General features: G+C 41.0%; 1 protein-coding gene across 3 annotated transcripts in view; it reads right to left on the bottom strand.

Annotated features, from left to right (window-relative positions):
* SGCD (sarcoglycan delta) overlaps positions 1-21,840 on the bottom strand; it is a 341,024-nt gene that overhangs the window by 74,943 nt on the left and 244,241 nt on the right. For all 3 annotated transcript variants that reach the window (XM_065643762.1, XM_065643760.1, XM_065643761.1), the window contains exon 4: positions 5,741-5,842. In XM_065643762.1, the coding sequence (XP_065499834.1) occupies positions 5,741-5,842 (102 nt within the window). The remainder of the gene's footprint in view (positions 1-5,740; positions 5,843-21,840) is intronic.

A 21,840-nucleotide genomic window follows, 5' to 3' on the forward strand; every position in this document is an offset into this window, starting at 1 on the left:
AGCCACGGCGGCAACTCAACTGCCCCAGAGGCAAATGTCAACACCTCCATGAGCTGCCAGGAGCTCTTACAGGCTCGTTTGTATTGTAATGTGCAAAAAAGGAGATTCCTCTCTTCTTTGAAGAACCGGTCACTAAGGTAATAGTTAAACACTGGGAGGAGTAATGGCCAAAGAGGTGGTGGGTGCACAGGGACTGCTCAGTGACAGCAGCAGGTGAGACAAACTTCATTTCCACCCTGTGATGGTTTCAGTGAGCACACTGAAATCCTTAAACACTTTGCAAGACCAAATCATCAGGAACTAATTCAAGATCCTTTTATTGCTCTGCAAACTCTGACAAAGGGAGAAAAGGAATTATTCTGTCTCCTTCCTCAAAAAATAACAGCCTTCTTTTATGCTGTCGACCTGAGTCTGTACTGAAAGCTAGATTTCTACTACACAGTTTGAGCATCATACAAAGTTGCAATTATCTTGCCATCTGCATTGCTTTTCCTCATGGGTGAATGGTGCCTTTTAATCCAAATTACTATGTTATATTGTTTATTAAAATGTATTTATGGGTATGAGGCAGGTATGCCCCATTGTGGGCACATGTCATTGTTTAATCCAAATATATGGTTTATTGTTTTTCAGTGCGTATTTTTAGCTTCGAGGCAGGTAGACTTGCAGACCAAATCATACAAAAGAATACATCCATTACAGAACTGCGTCTGTGCTTTAAAATTATATCACTCTTTCAGATCTGAACATAGTGAGACAAGTACATTGGCAAAATAATTATTTATCACTCTTAAAAGCTTACTTTAAAATTTCTATCATTCAAATACTGGCTGGGGAAAATGTGAAGTACAGACAAGCATATTTTATGCACTTGCTAGTCTAGCTTTTATGCTGATGAGAACTTACTAAACACCAGTAAAGGGAACAGCAGTTATCAGCCCCAATTCACAACTGTGAACTTTCTTTGGCCAAACAGATGCCCTTACAGAATCGCAGCCAAGTGTCAATGACAGGCCCCATCCTTCTTCCACTGTAGTCACTAGTTACTTCATATGGCTTCAAATGAGACCAGGTTTGCCTCAATGCTCTGAGTGAGCACGCTGCTCCCAGTGAGACACCCACTGCCACAGGGAGCAGCACAGAGATCTCTAATATCACCCAAAGAAAGAAAAATTTTTTAGAAAATTGTGCTTTGCCTCAGGCTTTTTTCTTTGATGTATAGGATTCTTCCTTTAAATTATTTTTTCAGTTGATTAAAAACAATGGGAAGCAGACCTTCAACGTGAAACCAGCTAAATACACTAAGAGATCTCTCTTAAAAGACATATAAAATCTCCTCAAAATCTGTTCAGTGAATTTTGCCATCACTTTTACCTGTACAGCAACAGAACATCTTGGAGCTCCCCCAGTAGCAGGGGAAGGATGCAAAATGCTGGTGCCCATATTTAGGTCTGTGTTCCCGGACCCACCCATCAGTATGAGATTTTGCAAGAGAGCTGAACGGGCACGACCCCAGTCAAGAGCTTTATACTGCAAAAAATCTTTGTCAGGCAAATCCATACTCTTGTCTTCAAAAGGATTTGGGGTAAGAAAATTTAAGCCCAGGTGTAAACATCTGCAAACTGAGGTTTATTTTTTCTATCTACGCACTTAAAATGAGCATTGTAAGGGCAAAACCATCCTATTCCTACCAAGGCAACGTCCTTCTCTGCTTCCTAAAACTGAGATTATCATCTCATTGGTTGTCACACAGCTCCTGACAGAAGTAATTCACATGACTTTCCTGTATAATCACAGCATGGGATTTTATTTCTATAGTTATTGGAATGGAAAATACACATAGCCTGTTCTCTGTCTTGCCCGTTTTAAGTTACTTACAGACCTGAATGTGGCAAGTTTCAAAACACCCAAACTGCACTAAGAAGGCTAAATCTGTGCTTAAGTTTCGAGCAACCTGCTTTTTAGCAGCTCCTCTCAACAAAGACAGGAAAATTTCCAGTTTTAAATTTCTATTCAAATTAAGGCAATGAAGACTGAAGACCACAGAACTGTTGCTATTACTTTCCAGCACATAAAATTAACAATTTGTGCAGCTGCGTGCAACTTTCAGTCAAAGTTTGCCTGATTTATAAGCAAGCAGATGGTTCACATGATAGTCCACAATAAATTACAACAGTTAGAAAGACAGCTACATTTTGAGAGTGACAGTGCAGCTGAGCTACAGATGGGTTTATAGATGACCCTTCCAATTTTTAATAATCTCCATAATTTATGTGCAAGTAAAGAAATGTGAGGATTCCTAATGCACCTTCTTGACTAAGTACAAATCACTTTTATTTACACAGGCAATACTTCATGGTCCAGTTAACTTCCTAATTAAAGGCAGCAAGATGTTCATGTTCCATGCAACTGGCATGGAAAGTACTGTTTAGTGTGCAATATGTTCATCTGGGAGTTTAAGATGCTCTGATCACTCCTGGAAAAGGAAACGCATCTATCTCATTTCTTTAAAACAAGACTACAAGGGTGCAAACACTGCTACCACCAGTTACTATTCATTAAAATCCAGATTATCTTTAGGCTCATGAAGTAACAAGGTTATGTTTATTTGCAAGCTCTGATGCTTAGAAACAGGCTCCTAATCCACGAGGCACTACAAACTGAGTATTACTGAGCCAGGACTAGGATGGAGAAACAACACAAACAGATACCCTTGCTATATGAAGAGAGACATGTTTGGGGGTCACTCTGGAATGGGTGAGGGAAAAGAAAAGCGAACCTGGAGGGTGTCATTCCTGAGACAGGAGGCAGTGGTGATGCAGAACGCAACTGGCTGGAAGGAGCTTTAAGATGCCAGTTCATGTCAGTGATTTTAATGGCCACTCCTCCAGCATGGGACCAAACCTCTTTGGTTCAATCCTTCTGCTAACATTTTTGAAGGGACTCCCAGAAAGATGCCTTTGTTGGGCTGTCATTAACTGCATGCCGCAGCACAACAGATTCAGCTCTTCTTGGTTGTAATTCCAGTTGCAATGAGTTACCTTTCAAAAGGGGCACGGTTAAATGCAAATACTGTCCAGAAGGTGATGAAGGGGGCAGTATCTACTGGAGCTCTTTAAGGCACAAATTACAGAAACTCAGAGCTCCCCACACAGCCAGTCTCTTGGGATTACACTCAAGGGCTTTTCTTCCTCTCTAAACCTTGGTCTTCCTTTCCTGCCAAATAAACTTGAAAAAGAAATCCACTTTTAAGTGGAAATCCAAAACTACCTTTAAACCAGAAGGAACAGCTCCTAGCAATGCAAGTTGGTGTGTACTTTTAATTACCACCTTCCTGGGACTTCAGAGATGTGGCAGAGGCATCAGTGACAAATTCAAGCTTTACAGAATTATCATAATTCATGTTTTGGAGATGTTTTGGCAGGGATTGCCCAGCTCTGCTCACAGCGGGCAGCATGGGGAGCAGCGCTACAGACACACGAGTGCGAAAAGCCACTTCACAGAGGTCACAGGACTGCAGCCACCTACACAAAAAGTGATTTTTCCCCTGCCATGTCCACACAGCACCAATGTCCCTTCATCTACTACACAGGAAGATAGTGATTTTTTTTTTTTTTAAATTAATGTCTTCTATAAATAACCAGCATCTGAAAGTCTTCAGAGCTTTATATAAAACCATTATCTATTACTGTACACAACTCTTAGGTTGTTTCATTAAACATACGAAAAACACTATATGTCAACTTATTTCTGAGATGCTCTTTACTGTTATTTGTCCTATTGTTTGTTACGCTTTGCATGTTTAAAGCTGCATTATGCACTCAGGGAAGATTACCATGGAATTAGGATGCATGTTCATCTCTACTACTGAGTGTTGAGTTTGGCACTTTATTTTGGCAATATCCATCAAGTTCATGAATTGCTAGTATGCTTCCTTCCAAGAGAATACTGGGTCATACTAGTGTTCTTTTTAAAAAAGTTGATTATTTAGTAATACTTTGAAATATTCTGTAACTATCATCCTTTGATTGACTGCAACTCTTCCATTTGCTTACAAGAGGCCAAATTCACACGTAGCACAAGAAAGCAGCTGTTGATTAAAATCAATAGGATTTTCCCCATTGCCCCCAGTCCAATGGTAATTCCAGCATTATCGTGAGCAACCTGAAAGCCAGTACAGGCTATTCCAGTTTAACTCCACTGAGAAGTCAGAGAAACTATGCACATGGTTTACGCAACTATATAGTGAATATAATTTCCAGGACTCATCTACTGAAGCCAGCGGGGATCCTTCAAGTCACTAGGCTGGAGATCAGACCCTCTGGCTTGCAACTAGATCCTTCTCTGGCTAACGGTGAAAATAACCCTGGAGGTGGGGTAACGCAAGGAACACACACAAAGGTCTTGCTTTATATTTCTTGCTCCTTGCATTCATTACACTGTCAATAGTGTGGAAACTAGTTTCATAACCTCAAGAAGGGGACACCTTTTGCCCCCTCTGCTGTATTAAAATGTAGATGAATATGATAATAGGCAAACAGTAAACTCTCCACTAGCAAGAAGTGGTTCTCACTTCTTTTAGTAATCAAATATTATTTCCAATCTAACTAGAGTAAAAGAAATGTAAGTAGCAATTTGTCAGTCTATTTATCAAACCCAGTGCTGCACCTTTTTCACACATTTTACGTTACAAAGTGTATGACTTGTAAGGTTCTGCAGTTCTGTTTTAATTCAGGGATGAAAACATTTATAGATATGAATGTTTTCTCATTAACTTTTCTTCCTAAATGATTATGCTTGTTCAAATCAATTCCTAGCCATCTTACAGAGGTCACAGCCTTCAATAATTATATGGATATTGTATTGGATGTTGTGTTGATTATGCTACAAGTTCCAATTTCTACAAGACCACTGAAATGCTGAGATAAAGGGATGTTAACTTTATTTAATTAGCTATCTGCCATTGTTATCAAAATAGAAGGTCGGTATCTGACTCAAATTAACACTTTGGATCAGGAAACAAGATAGATGACATCTTCTGAGAAGTATCCTGGAAACTCTCTGTAATTGTTTCAGTTATTTTAAAGCTGCTCAGGACAAATAGGATTGCATTAGATAGAGCAAAAGTCACTGACAGTCAACGAAGTGCTGCTATGAAAATGCTATTTCAATCACACTTGGGTTCTTTCTCATTTTCAGTTGTTAACATCCTTGACACTTTTGTCAAACAGTCTCTCCCAGCAGCTCTGAATTTTAACTGCACATAATTTTAAAACACAACATGAAACAGGGCTGAGCACGTAAAATGGGTTTATTGTGCCAGCTATCAACAGATCAGACCCTTGTGCCAAGGCACCACCGCTCTGCTTTCTGCAGAAACGGAGTAACCAGTCAAGTGTGACCTGGATTTCACAACTGCCTGCCACCCCTCTGCCTCGGAAATAACAGGTCTTTCGGTCAAGGGTTGTTTATGATTTATCTCAAAAGGAGACAAGAAGACAATGCAAAATTTCAGAGGTCCTGGAAGCATTTTAGCTACAAACTGTATCAACCTTGCAACTGCCCAGAGGATGTAGTATGCGGATGAGATACCCAAACGACACTCACTGTCTCACTCCCCAAATTACATCTGTATAGAGTGGCCAAAGCAATTGATCAAATAACCACACCACCCTGCCACTTCATGGTTTCTTACTGTTCAGGCTACAGAAACATGCTCAGTCCTTTCCCGACAACTTACTGGTCTTGACCGGATTTCTTTGGCGTAGAGAGGTTTCAAGAATTCTGAATCTCCTTCGAGCTTCAGACCCTTTTCTGTGATTCTCAGGTTCCCCATTCCATCCTAAAACACACATAAAAAGAAACAACCCCATTAGTTACAGTTACTAAAGTCACCAAACTGCGAATAGCTGATTTTTATTTTTATTTTTTTAATAAAGGAGAACATGTAAAGCACTGGGGCACTAGAGAATGCAATACTTGTGTTATCCTTTTACCTCTGTTCCTGTGAAAAAAAATTCTATTGAGAACACTCTGCAATGCCCCCCAGTAAACCATTTACACAGACGAAAGATGTTCTTTCAAGTTAGTCATCTCCACTCAGACACTGCAATGATCTATGTTAACAGGAAACTATTTACTGTAATATTAATTGTATGCTTGTATATTAATACATGTTCTAATTCATAGCAAATCCATATAAAGATTATGCGATTAATTCTATTGAACTTAATATATAGAATACGTGACTAATTCCACTGAACTGACAACCTCAGGTTTGGCTATGTAGGAGTATTGCAATAAAATGTGGTAAGGAACCCCTCACCCATTATTTGGGGAAATCTCTACAAAATACGGACTCCGGCAAGTTTTCTTTAGGGCTTTCTACCCTTATCGCAAAAAGATGTGAAAACTTGTTTCGTTTCAAGTCTCACAGTCTTCCCTGAGCTTTCAATACCGTCAAGATGCTACATAGCTTTATTGGAATACATATTTATGCAAAAATTTGCTCTGGGAGAGGCAACTATACAACAGGAATAAGTTTCCAACAGACTGCCCTCCTGTCTTGGGCTAAGTCCCGACTTAGCTCTCCCCCAATGACCAGCTCCGCATCGGAGCCCTCGCTCTGCTCCTTGCACAGCCCAAGAACATCCCAGCAATCTGAACCTCTATATCCAAATGTCGGGGTCTCCTGGGTCATTCTCCTGCCTTTCAAACAACCTTTGCAAAGCCTATTGACAAGGCATTAAGTGACTGATGTAACGTGCGTTTCTGTCCTCTCCTTACTTGGACTTCATAGTTTCAGTTCCCAGTCCTCACCATCTCCTCAGCCCTGCACCAGGTTCCCCCAGTCCCCACCGCTCCCTGCGCTTCCATCACAAAATTCTTCTTGACAAATAGCATGAAGTGTTGGCTGCAGGCCTCCAGCAGATGACTGCAAATAGCCCATTTTCTCTAGAAATTGTTTAGTTATGTGTGTCCAAGATGTAATGAAACATCTGACAAACCATAATAGCAAAGAAAATATACGTCAAAATTTTATATGAGTTTTTCTTATGGTTTTCATGCAATAAGACAGGTATACGGATACACTGGCACACAGCAGAATTGGACCAAACTATATTTCACCTTTAACTTCTGAAAGTTGTAACTTTTACTAAAATGAGGGATTTAGAGTAATTTATGCTATAATTGCTTAGAAAGGTAAGTGTGTGTAAGAAACATCGTGTGGGGAGGGAACTGCAAAGGTAAATGTATAATCGAAAACACAACAAATGCAAGGTATTATTTCTAAGATTCAGGGTGATTGGCAAAGTTTGCAAGGACTGAGGTAAACTGTTTTTTTTTTTTTTTTCCTGAGAAAAAGATGGTCTGAAGAGTACCTTTTAGCATAAATTTGACTGACATGACTAGAATTTGAGACTGACACTAGCAAAAGATATGTCTCCACATGTATAAATTAAGATTGGGAAACGACCAAGAGCTGGGTGGTCAATATCAGGCATGACAATCCTCAAACATATGCCTTAGGAATCTTTCCACTTTTTTTTTTCCCCCTCATTTCTCCACATTAGAGAAGCAGGAGGATGATGCTATATGATGCCTCAGGCTTTCAAGATAAGGCAGAATACAATAACCACAAAACTTTAAACAGCTGGAGCTCAGCATGGGGAGGACACTGCAATGAGGGACAAACCCATCAGCATTTACAGCAGCAAGATTCATGTTACAGAGAGAGACGTTGAAGCCAAGGGTCGTGAAGGCCAAAGGATAGCAGGAGTAGTCACTTGGAGGAATTACTGATCTATAAATACGGACATGCCATATTGACTCCAAGGGATCTCATAATGTAATTCAGGGACTCACTGAGAAGGACTAGGCTGCCTCCTTCATGAGTGCTGCTCGGCACGTCCTTCAACGCTGAAGTCCAAATCAAAGGAGCCACCTCAGCGCCTCACTTACAGCTTTTTCAGGGATCTTAGAGGAAAGGGGTATGCACTTGGGTAGAACACCTAAGAAGATCAAGAGAAGACTGGGAAAATCCAGGAAAACCACATCTGTTTGGATATACATCTTACATGTTTTCTAATCCAGCTGCAAAAAACCCCTACATCTGTCTACTTCCTCTTCCTCCCACCGAGAGTGCTTCTCCAGCACCACAAAAGGAATCACCATCACGAAAGGTGAACGGCTAACCCAAATAGATTTCCATGAACTATCGCCAAAAGGCATGACTTTGGAGGGACAAAAATCAAAGTCACAGCACGGCAGTGATGGTGGTCACTTGCCAGAGGCTCTCCCATTCCAACAAGTATCGTTTGCAGGGTGTATCCTGCCAAGTAAAGATCGTCTTTGCCAAAACATGGTGTCGTATGAACAAAGGCAGGCTTAGGAGTGCTGGGTGATAAAAAAACCTGCTGTCATCTCTTTTTGAAATGAAATCTGTAAGCAAACTTTAGAGACGCATGCCAAAACCGCTATTGATTATTGTAAAGGGAGGAGAATGAGAGATGGGTCATCAAGTGACAGCTGCTACATTCCTTGTCCCAGGTGTAAAATATTGGTTTATGAATTCTGGGTTGGTGATGGCACAGAAGGGGTTCATTTATCTCAAACAAAAGGATGAAGGAAAATGAGTGAAATATGATTATGCACCAAAAAGCCCAGATTAAATTTTGATAGTGGTATACTTTGCGATTTGAGTGAGCAGGAATTATTGCAGCTATCTGCAGACCTTTACATGTTTTATGCTGCTAAAAAAACTCTACATTTTTTTCCCCAAATTAAATATTTCAGTAAGGTTAGAAAGCCTTGAGGGCTTTCACACTGCAGGCTCTTGTCTGGCTTCATTAAGAAAAGTTGCAGGTCATGCGACCTGGTATATGCCACATATATCTGAGGAATGACCACAGCTGTGGATATGCAATCCTGACCACTTCCAGGGTTCGCTCCTGAGCTGAAACGAGGCAATAATTTACCGGTGACATGGACCAATGGATAAAGGGACTTGTCGCCACTGATGCTACGGAAAACCAGCAGTTTTGATGGCTCACAACTATATCCTATCCTGAGCAGTGACACAGATCCCACGTTCCACTCTGCTCTGCTCTTGTGTGTTTATCTTCCTTTCTCTCCTTTACCCTCTGTCTCCCAAGTATCCCCCAGAGGATTGTTATACATGAAAAACACACATATGGGACACTTAGCTCACAGCTAGCAGGTCCTGTACCCCCAAAAGAGCCTATGGGACAACGTACTACAACCAAACCATCAAGAACACATTTGATTTATATCATATAAGCAGGCATATTCTCTTACAAAACCACTGGGTTGGGTAAAAAAAAACCACAAACACCAAAGCCAACACTTCCCCATGTTATTCTTCTCAACCTTTGATCCTTCTCAGCATCTGACTCCCACTCACCTTTCTCTCCTGTGGCTGCCAAACCTAATAAAAGCTGCACCCTCCGGACATTACCTCTTGACTTCCCTGGTGTTTGGGATCGGGATGTAATGCTCAGCACTGACTCTTACCACGACTAACTCTCTGCTGCTCACGCTTCTCATGATTAAAAATGACAGCTGTTTGTAGTGACGGTCTGGGTCAGCAGGTCAAAAAACAAGCCAAGGTTGTAATCTGAGTTTAAAGTTAATGCGTGTCCTGGCCTCTTATAGTACAATCATTATTAAATCTTATTAATTTATTATTTCCCATTAGAAAAAAACAAGCAGCTTGCAGAATTATATTGAGACCCAAAATACACATACATTAAAAAATCATTGTATGAAAGACTACCTCGCATGTTGTTCTGGATAAAGCATCTTCATCTTTCCTCAATTATACGGTTTAATAACAAATAAATGCCATAGTTCACTACAGAGAATATATACGAAAGTTCCTATGAAATTTCATGGACCATGACCTGCAAAATGTAGCAGAAAGCTGGCTGGAGTGACAGAGACAGCAACTTTTTATTAAACATTGTGCCTGTGATTGGTATGTATCCTGATCTGCCAATCCACTGCTTGTGAATAAGGAAAAAAAAAAAGCAATATTGAATATTTGATGCACTGACATCTGACAATCTTTATTTTTCCCCTTTTTATTTGCAGACTCCTCACTGATAAATTACTTTATCATGCAGGCACTAACCAACTTTGTGGGAGTTTCCAGGAGTCAAGCTCCAAACAGGAGCCACAGAGTCAGGAACTTTCCACTACTACCAGCTTTGAATTATTTGGCTATTTGGTAGAGTATGGTGAAAATTTTCACATCAATTTTATTACCTGTGCCTCCTCTCTTTTTATTCAATGACTTGTAATGGGCAGGCATAAAAATTTATGTGTTATTGCTGGCTGCTGTGTGTTGAAATGGAATAGTAATGGTAAAATCCTGAATAACATAAATGTGATTTTTGTCATGTTGAATGAGAAAGGATTTTTTTTTTAGTAGCTTGAGAAGCAACTCAGTTTTACAACCAATTACAAATGATGGTGTTAGTGTTGATAACACGTATTCACTGTGGCCCTGCGTGCCAGGATGCTTTATTCTTTACGAACAATAAATTCAGCCTCATGCTCCTCTGCACTTCCTCTGTTCTCCTGGCACTTCTGAACACAGAAGGATTTTAGGGACACCGGTGATGGGCAACACAGAGAGCTCCAGCTGTCTGCTGGCCACCACCAGCACCCCATGCTTTTTCCCCATGCTTCTTCCTGCACTTCCATCCCTTTTCAGTTTTCAGGAGAAAAACTGTTGGCAAGGTTTGTCTCTGCACGGCAGGTAAGCATTTATTTTCTAACTAGGAATAAACTGAAGTTATGTTTGGCAATGTCCTGTGGGAGAGAATTATCTTTGGAGGCTGCTCATGTCAGATGGCTGAAACACCTGATTATCGTTGCTTGTATTATTGATGGCTGTGCTCTGCATCGCTTCTAGATATGTGCAAGTTATTACACAGCTCAATATATCCAAAGTTAGGAAAAAAAATATCAAATGCAAGTGATCTGTTTTTTAATTCCCCTACCGGGGAAGATTTCTGTGCTGTTCTTCCACCTCTTACTTAATGCTAAATATTTCCAGATTCCACAGATTTAAGGAAGGTCTGTACAAATACACATCATTGTCAGTTCTTCAGAGCCTCAAACACCTACTTGCACTAATAGGATCTGCCCTCCCTCCTTCTCCTCATTTTCTTCAGTTAATTTGTTATCTTAGTAAAGATCCCAGTATCCATCTGTAGATCGGCAGCAATATTTTCCTATGGAAGCCACGAGAGCTGAACACACACCAGCAGAACCAGCTGGTTACACAGCACAGTCCAGAGCAACATACGCTCCAAGGTGTGACGCCTTCTACCTCTGACCATAAGACATTGTTTTGAGACCTCACCTATGGACTCAGGTTTGTGTGGACAGTAGAGAAAACCAAGCCAGAGCAGCGTTACCCAGCGGAAGCGATCATACCCCTGTATGCATGGACACATGCTTATGCTTTGAATTACACTTTGAGGTCTCATGTCCACAACGGGTATCCTTCTCCCTCTTCTTCTGCCTGCTTGTTGACCTCGGATGTCCCTGTCAGATGTCTTATTTAAAGGTGACGGGCACAGCGTAGGAGAGCTGTGCTGAGACCAGTAGGTGATGGAAGGTTGACTCCAAGCACCTTGCATCACTGTGAGACTATATATTCCTTCTCCAGGGAAGGAGGAAGACACAGAGGAAGTACAGCTAAAATGTTTGCAGCAAATTGCTGCACTAAACCAACATTATAAATTGCAAGACTAGCAAGCAGCTAACTCACAGAAGGCTCTCTCCAGAAGCTCAGGACAGCCTATGAGAAGACACCTCCATATAATCCCTGGCTCTGCAGTAATCAGTCACAGGGAGACATGGAGCGAAATGAGCAAAGACCAGTGGTGGGAGTCAGCACCGGAAAATGACCTCCAGAAGCTGCTGCTAAAGCTGTATGAGCTAGGCAGACACTTTTACTTCCACAGGTGTGAAATCATTTGTGACAGCTACAGGAAAGTCAGGTGGCTGCTAACTTACCACAGAATTACATATAAGTGGAGGAAATTGCCTGCAGACCATTATGGTTAATGTAAGATTCAGCCCAAATGAAGCCTGTGCAAAGCTCAGAGCCCTTCTTTCCCAATGAGAACTGCTGTTTTTATCGGTTCCTCTGCATGACTGCAGGAAAAGAGGCAGAAGATGAGAAGAGAGGATACAACGAGGAGAGCAAAAGAAGCGAGAGGACATCTCACAGTTACGGCAACGAGCTGCGATGCAGAAAATCCTGACTTTGTTCCCAGCAGACGCACATGCCATGATGGCATTAGGGACATCTTCCACAGGCACGTTCACACAGTGTCTTTCCGCTCTAGCAGCTCCTTCTACACTCACTGAGTGCTCACTGGAGCCAATGCCATTTATTATGAAGATTACCTGAAGAACCCTAAGCAGCTGTCATTGGAGGCAAAATAAACTCATGCATTGACTTTAGTGGAAGTTAGGAGAAAAGTCTTAAGAAGCAGGAAGAACACGATCAAACATAGTTTTCCAATTACTGTTTCAAATAAATTACAACTGACCAAAGCAACTAATTCCCATTCACTGAAACAGCCCCAAAATAGTGCTGGAATAATTTCTAAACCAATTGTTCGGCCAGAGCTTGAAGAAAGCTCAGCTCAGGATTTACTGCATATTGCTGGAACTACTTTAGGCAGGAGGTATTTCTTTTCCAAGCAAACTGTGAGTGAGTTTACTTGAAGTATGATCGTACGCGTGGCACAACAAAACCACGTCTTTTATGAAATCAGCCATCCCATTCGAGAGTACATTTTTCCAAGGAAAAAGATTAGCAGACCTTTTAGGGAAATAATTACGAATCCCAACATTGTTACTACAACGCAACCATCATACGCAGAATTCCTCTCTAGCGTAATAATTTCCCTTTCCTTTGGTACAGCAGGGAAGAGAGAGAAATTTGCCTTTCACACCTCCCAACTCTCAGTTATGGAGCACTTTGGCACTGAAGCATTATAAAATGAGCCATGTTCTCTTGAGCATTTTTCCGCTTTTTTGCTCCAACAAAAATACTAAGGTTTCACATCTTATCATCAACATATATTCCAAATGTATTCCTTGAACTACCCATCTTTTTTAGTCTAGCTCATTGCCATAATTATGCTAACTAGAAGGGAGAAGTCTCATCCTGCAGAAGTTTGTGCTCACTCAGAAGTGGAAAAAAAGATTCTTATGCTCATAGGAGCAAGTAGTCTTATTAATGCAGCAATTTAACAATAAAATCAGCACATAAATTCACCGTACAGTTCAAGGGGTTTCAGAAACCAGTTTTACAAATTATGGTCTAATACTCATGAATTATGATAGTCTGTCAAGCACCGAATGAAAGAATAAACACTTCTTTATTTTAAGCTACAAAGATCTCGGACACAACATCATCTGTGGCATCTTTCCTCCAAGTCACACCAAAGCTGAATTGAACTCACTCATCTTTATATTGCTGGAAAAAGTTGCCAGGGAGGATTTTTTTTTTCCCCCACTATCTTAGTGGATCCCTTTTGCGTTCTGTACTTCAACGCTAAAGTAAGATTTTTCTGACTAATCCCGTATTTAGCAATGAAGCTGGCAGATTAAGGCCTGATAGCACGAAAAGGAAAGTACCAGGTCTCACATGGCGTTTCTGAAGGTGAGCTCTTGAAAATGGGGCCATTTTTATCTGATGTGAACGTGCCAAAACAACTCAGGGGCACCAATTAGAGCATAATACCAGGTCTGTTCAAAGAAATAAGGCTCACGCAAACACACTCTGGTTTCAAAGCCCTGTTCAGGGTCCACACCGACACTCAAGATACCAGAAACACAAGCAGAGGTGGAGAGAAGACCCAGCGGGGCTGTGGCTGCCCTTGCAAGCCCTGTCTATAAGGCACGTTTGATGATCCCATCTCAGCAGACTGATTTACAGGCTATGAGGGAACTCGGAGGAGGTGCCTGTCGTGCTGACCTTCTCAAAACCCACCGCACCTCCATTACACACTCGCTGCTATGGCAACATCAGCCTCCGAAGTCAGGATAATCACGACGCGGATCCTTATTTTCAGTTGCTTCATTTACTCCCCTTTACACTCATCCTCACTATTTCCAAAGGCCAGGAGAAAACAGGGTGGATGGGGAGTAATGTTTTCAAAGCACCTCAATGAATCACTTCTGAACCTGGATTCAGCTAATAGTAGGAATATAACTGATGAACCTGCATTTGGAATACGATCACCCTGTGCTATCTCTGCAGTCAGGTGTGAGAAAATGGCAACGGAGTCCACCCAGCACCCAAATCACTCCCTGAAAGTGCTTCTTCATGGCTGCTGTGCAGCTTCTCCAAGGTGACTTAGGCATCTTTTCTGGATGCTTATAGATAACTGAGATAAACCTAGACCTCAGCAGTATGCAACGGGATTCAAACAGAAAATAAATGGCTTGCCAGGCAAAACAATAAACAGATATCATGAAATAAAATATACTTTCAAAATGTGATTCCAACTATACTGATGTAGAGTGGCTTCAGGAATTATTTTAATGTTTGGGGTTTTTTTCTTTTTTTTTTGTAATCAAGAGTCATACTTTCAAGAAGAGAGAGGAGATTGGGCACATTCAATTTATTTGCACAGGTAGGTAAAAAGTAATTTGCTTTAAAATCAAATTATCTGTGTTAAGAGGAATCCATAGTTCCCTTGTTAAGAAGCTGCCTTCATGGCTAAGGAACCATCACAGAATTTTTATAGCTGTATTTGTCACAAAAATATACGATTTTGCTCTTCCACTATCAGAATATACTGAAAAATAATTTAAACTGTCTTCCAGACTTATCTACAGAGTGTATATGACATTGTTGTTAGCAAGGGAGGCTCTGGGGACAGCAAAGAAATGAGAGAACTGAAAGCGCTGCTCCCAAAGAGGCTGAAATAAGTATATTGCTTCTATTGCTATTTGAACAATTGCCAGCAAATAATTATTCATAAAGGAAAATATATGGGTATGTTTAGGGTCCCTCGTCACAGTGAATGGCAGGCAAAGAATGAGATCAGACCTGCAGAGTGCATCGACGGATTTCAAATAGCTCCACCAATTTCTGCCCACCTGCTCTCTGGCCCTAGAGCAAAGCGGTGGGAAATGGGGTTTTTTTGCAAAACGCCTGTGAGGCTGCTGTGGTTGTTGTTCAGGCACAATGGGCAGGAAACCCCCAGCATGCACCCCCCGAGCCTTGTTGGGGGACATGGATGCAGAACCAAAAGCAACCAAACCCCCATGTCTTGGCCAAATGCTCCGCTGTGACTGCCCAGGACGGGGGACCATGGGATAAGCAGCGGTTACTTGCCATCGTTTACTCCTCCCTAAATTCCCAGCCTCAAAGTATTTAGCATCAGTACTAACATACAGGGGTCTAGCACACCTTACACATGCTGTCACATCCATGCATGGCACACTCTATACTGCCTGCATGCCCACACATGTGGACAACTTCTTAGGGGAAACTGAGGCACAAAGTCAGACATCCACCTACAGGCACATGACAAAGCTGCATTAAAGGAAGAGCTCCCAAGGTTTCTCTCCAGCACCTTGTTGCGTCACAGCACTGCAGCTAAGAAACTATATATATCCTGCTCCTAAGAAACAACAGGTTAATTTTAGCAACTTTCAAATGCCAACAATACAGACTTCAGATACTCTCCCTTCTCCCTGTGGTTTGCATTCCTCCGCCTCCTTGCCAGAAGGTGCATTATGCTTAAGGCCCCATCTTCTTCGCAACTTTTTAGTTCACATTCAAAAGTGTCTACTAGAATAAAAATAATGATCATTAAACAGCAAGGGAACTAGGAGCTTGCCAGCCAACAACCCAAGTCCAGAAGCATCCCGCAAGACGGCTCTTCCTGATATAACTTCCAAAATTATCATCACGGCAGTTCGTATTTCTTGAGCTGCGAAGTAACTGGAAATCATCGATGTAATTTTCCTCCTGTTTACTTTTTGAGGAAAATAAAAGGCAAAATGGCATTTTTTCATATCCAGAACTCATGCGTGGGGTGTTTTTAATTTCAAATTATTTATTGAGTACTTACTGAGTCATGCGGGACTTTTGCCAGATGCCAAGAGATTCTCTTGGAAGTCAGGAGAACAATATTACGTGTGTGAAAATCAGGCGGTTATGTGAAATAGCCAAGAATCACAGGCAAAAATATACTATTGGAACTGGCAAACTACAACAGAGCAAGACGCAGTGCCTTTTTTAAAATACTTTTTTAAACAGCGAGTTTTATAGTCACAGGAAAGCGATTGCTCCTACCGTGCTTTGGCCTTTAGAGAACATAGCTCTGTGTGTCACTTCATTACAGAAATAAGCCTTAGTTGAGGATATTAGCATTTCTTTCTTCTTCCGCTCCTTTCTAAAACATGACACCAGCAGGAACAAATTAAGTGACTCACAATCTGCATACTTATTTATTTATCTGCTGCATGTAACCTCACCTCAACCTTTTTTTTTTTTTTTTTTCCTACCAGCACTAAGATCACCAAAATAATGAAATCTTTTAAAACAAATACTAGAGTGTCTCTGATGTGGTTTTCCTTTATGGCAAACCAGGCTTGACCTTCTTCCAGGCCACGTGCATTTCGGAGGTGAGCTGCTCCTGGGCGCACTTTTGCAGCAACGCCAGCGAGAGTAAGAAGCGATGCCCACTCCCTGCTGCCTGGCTGAACAAGCAAGGACAAGCAGAGCACGCAATGCTGTCAATTTTAACACGTTCTGTTTTCCCGTGGGTGTCTGCAAGGTTTGGCAGAAGCCCCTGGTTATGCTCCCTAGGAACTTTCCAAAGAAAATAAACAAGTCGCAGGAGGAGGACGCAGCCGGCGCCAGGAGCAGCTGCCCAGTCCCACGGGACAGCCCTGACCGCGCTCGGCACGCTTGTGTGCAGATCGCAGCACGCTGGCAGATGGTAACTGCGAACGGGCTACGTTAAAATAATGTGAAAATAATGAACTCAGCGAAATGTTCTCTATCAGCAAGGGCTGCTGGTTGGAAGCGCGTCGGTGAGCTCCTCCACGAGTCGGGCTGGCTCAGGGGCAGCCAGCTCCATCTCTCATCAACTCAGCGCGCCATCGCTGTCCACACAAGACTCTGAGGGCAACAGAGACTTTTCTTACAGCTTTTTGGCCATTTTGAAAGCTTGTGCTTGTTACTGCCTGGATAGGCCTTCTCTTTCCAAAAGAACCACCACCGGGGGATAATGACACATAATGGCTAGCCGCTGCACTTGGTTAGGGACCAAAAATGCTCGAGAAGGAATTTTTATCCCTTAAAATAACACAAAGCATCGAGCAAAAAACGCTGAAGCTAATATTTGTATTTCCCTTTGGCCAAGCATCCAGAGCTTGTCTTCTGACTGCCTGAAGCCACAAGATTTGTTTCCCGGGGAGGGGATTTCTCAGAGAGGTGGCACATCAGCATCTTTGCCTGGGGCACAGCTGTGGCAACAGCATAGGAGCTCCACATCGCTGTGACCTCCCCCCCCTTCCCATCCACCTAAATCCTGAACAAGATTTCTCTCTCTTGTTTTGGCTTTCATCACTGACCTACTTGACAACTTTAGTGAATTTAATCTCAAAACACTCAGGGATATAGGGCAAATAATATTTTTCCCAGGCTACAGATAAAGAATGTAGTTGCAGGGAGCTTAAATGGCTCAACGGGGCATTTTGGTGACCGAAGGAAATTTAGAACCTTATGATAAATTTGGGATATTAATGTAAGAATAAAGTCACACTGCTAGAAGCAATATCTTATTGACAAAACTGCTAGAAAGTTGCAAAGGTAATAAACAAGGAATTGAGATGGATTACGGGTGATACGCTTTCGAATGTATTACTCAATGCCATCTGTCGGATACCTTGTGAAGTCCTTATATACTTGGGTAAAACATTGCACTGATAAATACCTTTCTTGAATATGACCGTTAATAAGAGTAACTGTGGTAAGTGTGGTCAGTGACTTCTTATCAAGGAAAAGGAACTAATACAATTGTTATAGTTTATTATTCTAATTGGTTATTTTAAGTCTGTCTTTGTTGACACTGTAAGAAATACACAGTTTGTAGCTATAAGTATGGCTATATATCATGGCTATTTTCTCACTTAAGGTTTATTTTAAAAAAAAAAAAAAATCTTCCAGTCATTGTTGGGCCCTTAAAGACTTCAGCAGTCTGGGCAATCAGTGCAAGACATTGTGTATTTCTAAGAAATCCTCAAAAAAAATCTAGAATTTCTAATACGGGGGATGGGACCAGCTCACAAGATATGATGTTTGATGCTTAATCAAACAATTTCTAAACTATGAAATGTCTGACAAAAGTTTCTTACTTTAATTAGTGTTCTAAGCTTCTGTAGGCTGTAGGAGATGTTTCTTAGAAAGCCATGTTTATTCCTCAAATGCTTAAACATTATGTCATAATGTTTATTTCCAACATTTCTTGCTAAATGCAAGCAGCAAATGCTGCAGATCGAAATGTTGCAAGACTTTGTCAGAAGTCCCAGATTTTGTTAAAATACACGACATTGCCTAAGTACAGGGTATTTCTATTAAATGAAAAACTATTTACGTATTTGCTAGTGGTCAACAATATCTTTTCCAATATAAAAAAGAAAAAAAACCCCACAGTTCTTAAGAAGTGGCAGTGGAAGTCTTTGTAACCTTAAAGACCTTATTTAAGACTAAGCTTGAAAAGATCTGTTTGGGATGTGAAAATCCTTTGTATGGAACTTCAGGACAGTTTGAGTTATTTTGGGCAGAATTTTAATTTCTGTGAAATGATGAAAGAACTGAAGGAATATCTCAAAAGGCAGACTCAACTGAAGGAAAACAAACATTAAAACACTAATTATATAGACACAGGGAGTATTTCTGCTACTCAAAAAAATAAACAGAAAGAAAATTGGGATTCAGCTGCCAGCTCATTAACCACCTGAATCTTCAAAGCTTACTGATGCATCTAAGGCCAATATTTAATAGAAATATTGAAATTTACAGTAAGGCTGTGGAAAGCTAAAAATAAAAACTGTCTGACTCAAACCCATCCTTCATTCAGCATTTCTGTGGTATCAATATTTTTGTTTTGTCTCAGCTTGGTCACCCCTCTTTCTATTCCTCAGTAGCTCTGCTCTGCTTCTACAACACAGGTCTATCACTTACACAGCTACTATGAAGCTGCACAATGAGTTTGTTCTGCTAAAGGGTTTTTTTTTCCTCCCTCTCAATCACTATCACGGGGGAAGAAAATCTTACGTAAGTTAAGATAATAATAGCTTTGCTTATTAAACATCAGCCTAAGTATTTCTGGAGAAGCGATGGAAAGTAACATCAGTAAATAGAGAAAATAGCGGGGTATAAAATTCTTAATAGTCATTAATTTGTCTCTTTCAAGACAGCTCCCTGAATGACATGCAGGTAACTGAAATGAAACACATTACTTGCATTTGCAGAATTTAGTTCAGAGCCTTCACCTTTTCCCATTTTAAACAGTTTAAAGTACCAAGGGTGTGCCAAAGAGGATGCAAGTCACCTTCAGCAAGACTCTTTGTCACCTATGAACTGCTTTGATTACTGTGACATGAAAGAGGACCTTCTGTTAATATTTTTATCTTTTCCACCAAAATTCATGGCTCGAGATGATCGGAGTCCAAACCTCTTTTTGCAGGAATTGGCCACAGAAGCTCTGCAGAGGAGTTGGATGGTGTGTGCTCAAGCTAGTCCTCTCATGGACCACAGGCACACCTGCCCCATGGCCACACAAGTCTCTCAGGTTCTCCAGGATGAATTTGGAGGACACGTCCCATTGGCCTGGGCAAAGGGCACTGGAGGAAGGGCTGGGGCCGGGTGTTGGGTTGGAAAGGTGACACTGATGCTCCAACACATGCACTGAGCTCACCAGTGCTCAGCATCTCCAAACCCTCCATTTTTCTCCAGATGTCACCTGCAGACCACATGGGCAGCCTTGCCAACCCCAGGGGAACATGCTCCTCCAAATTCAACAGCTGCCCGGCACTCGCCAGCACCACATGGAGATACCTGACATGTAGGAGCTGGCGGAGGCACCACTAAATTTCCATTAGTGCAACACTTCACTAAGCTCTAAATAAGTGACCTTGTGGCTCCCTACACAAAACTGCATCGTGCCATACAAATTTACCCATAGGAGCCTTCAGCTATTTAATTTCCTGCAGGTCTCTTGTCCTCATTTCATTACACGCAGTCCTTTTCCAGTGAAACTACATTTCACTTAAAAAGGGCTATGAAGAATGAATGCAGCTGTAGTCAAACAAACAAATCGGGTCTGTGGGTGCACCAAACTTTTGGAGGAATCATGCAGCAGTTTCTCATTTACACGGAATGAACTGAACTCTGCTTTGCTATATCATTAAAAAATAATTGCTTTGCCTGCATAGTAACTAATTTTTAATGATTCCTTTTTCTGCTGAACCTTACGCTTTTTTTTTCCTAAAGAATTTCTTGTTTGTTAGAATCAATCACTGAAAACCACAATTCTGTTTACTTAACTTTTGAATAACGTAAACAACTTACTTATGCATTTGCTTTTTAAATTCTCCTCTGGCTATTGACTTTGTACATTATTAGTGTCTTGTTAAGCCTGCTATAAATCTTTCAAAAGGAGTCACTTAAATCTGTAAAGCTCTCCATGTTTTGGCTCCTAGCTGTATTTGGGACCGTGTTCAAATATTTGTGTTCTTCCAGTTCCAAGAAAGATCTTATCTGTCCCTACAATCACTCAAGCAATTTTGGCATAAAACTGCCTTTTATTTTCTGAACGAATGAACGACTAAAAAATTGACAATCAGGTTCTCTTTCAGCTGATCAAGGCAGACCCTGAGTCACCGGTTAATGGCCACATGGGTTCAAGAATTCACCCCTCCTTTGTATTGTCTGAAATTTTGACGAAAGCCAGTCTTCACATTAGTTCAATTACTTCACTAATGTAACACGAATTCCACTTCACAGGCTCCAAACTCCTGTTTATTGCTCACATTGTTTTAAAGACCCGTAGTTAACAAAAGCTTCTGCCGCGGTTAATAGAGGTAATATCTTTAACTGCCTTAGCCATGAAACATGAACAGCTGTTCTAGAATTATCTACAGAGTGTCTTTCAGTTGGAATGGGAGTAGAGATGACTGTCTATTAATTCAAGTTAATTAATGACTTTATATATTCTAGTGTGAACATTCAGTACATGCTTGTTCAGCAAAACAAATGGGTGTGTTCATTCCAGGCTGATCCATTAACCGTTGTGTGTCTTCCCAAGAATGCACGTTCATTAACTCAAGTTAATTGCTATTCAATTACCTTGAGTTATAGTATGTCCCTAAACACTGGTGCAGACAGACCCTCTAGAGATTCCGTGTACTTCAACCATTAATTAAGCCATACCATGTATTGTTGGTAACTGATTGCATCTACTTTGGAAATAATAACTTCACAGTTACACTTAAATTGTTTCCTATTAGGATTTTTTTCAAATCTCCTTTATAGGTAATTGGAGTGATAACATTTCTTCCTTACAATAAAGCACGCTTGTGTTAATATTATGATTACTGCACTTGTCCAAAGATGTTTCCTGCCTTTTTTTTTTATATAACCCGTTTGTTTAGATGGAAAGAACAGCACATATGTGACCTACTCATCTCAAACTGTTTGACACTCACATGACAGCAGATGTTTTGCAAATTTTGGGATTCTTTCTCTTGGTTTTCAAATGT

The sequence above is a fragment of the Caloenas nicobarica genome, chromosome 13 (assembly GCF_036013445.1).
Source record: "Caloenas nicobarica isolate bCalNic1 chromosome 13, bCalNic1.hap1, whole genome shotgun sequence".
Taxonomy (NCBI): Eukaryota; Metazoa; Chordata; class Aves; order Columbiformes; family Columbidae; genus Caloenas; species Caloenas nicobarica.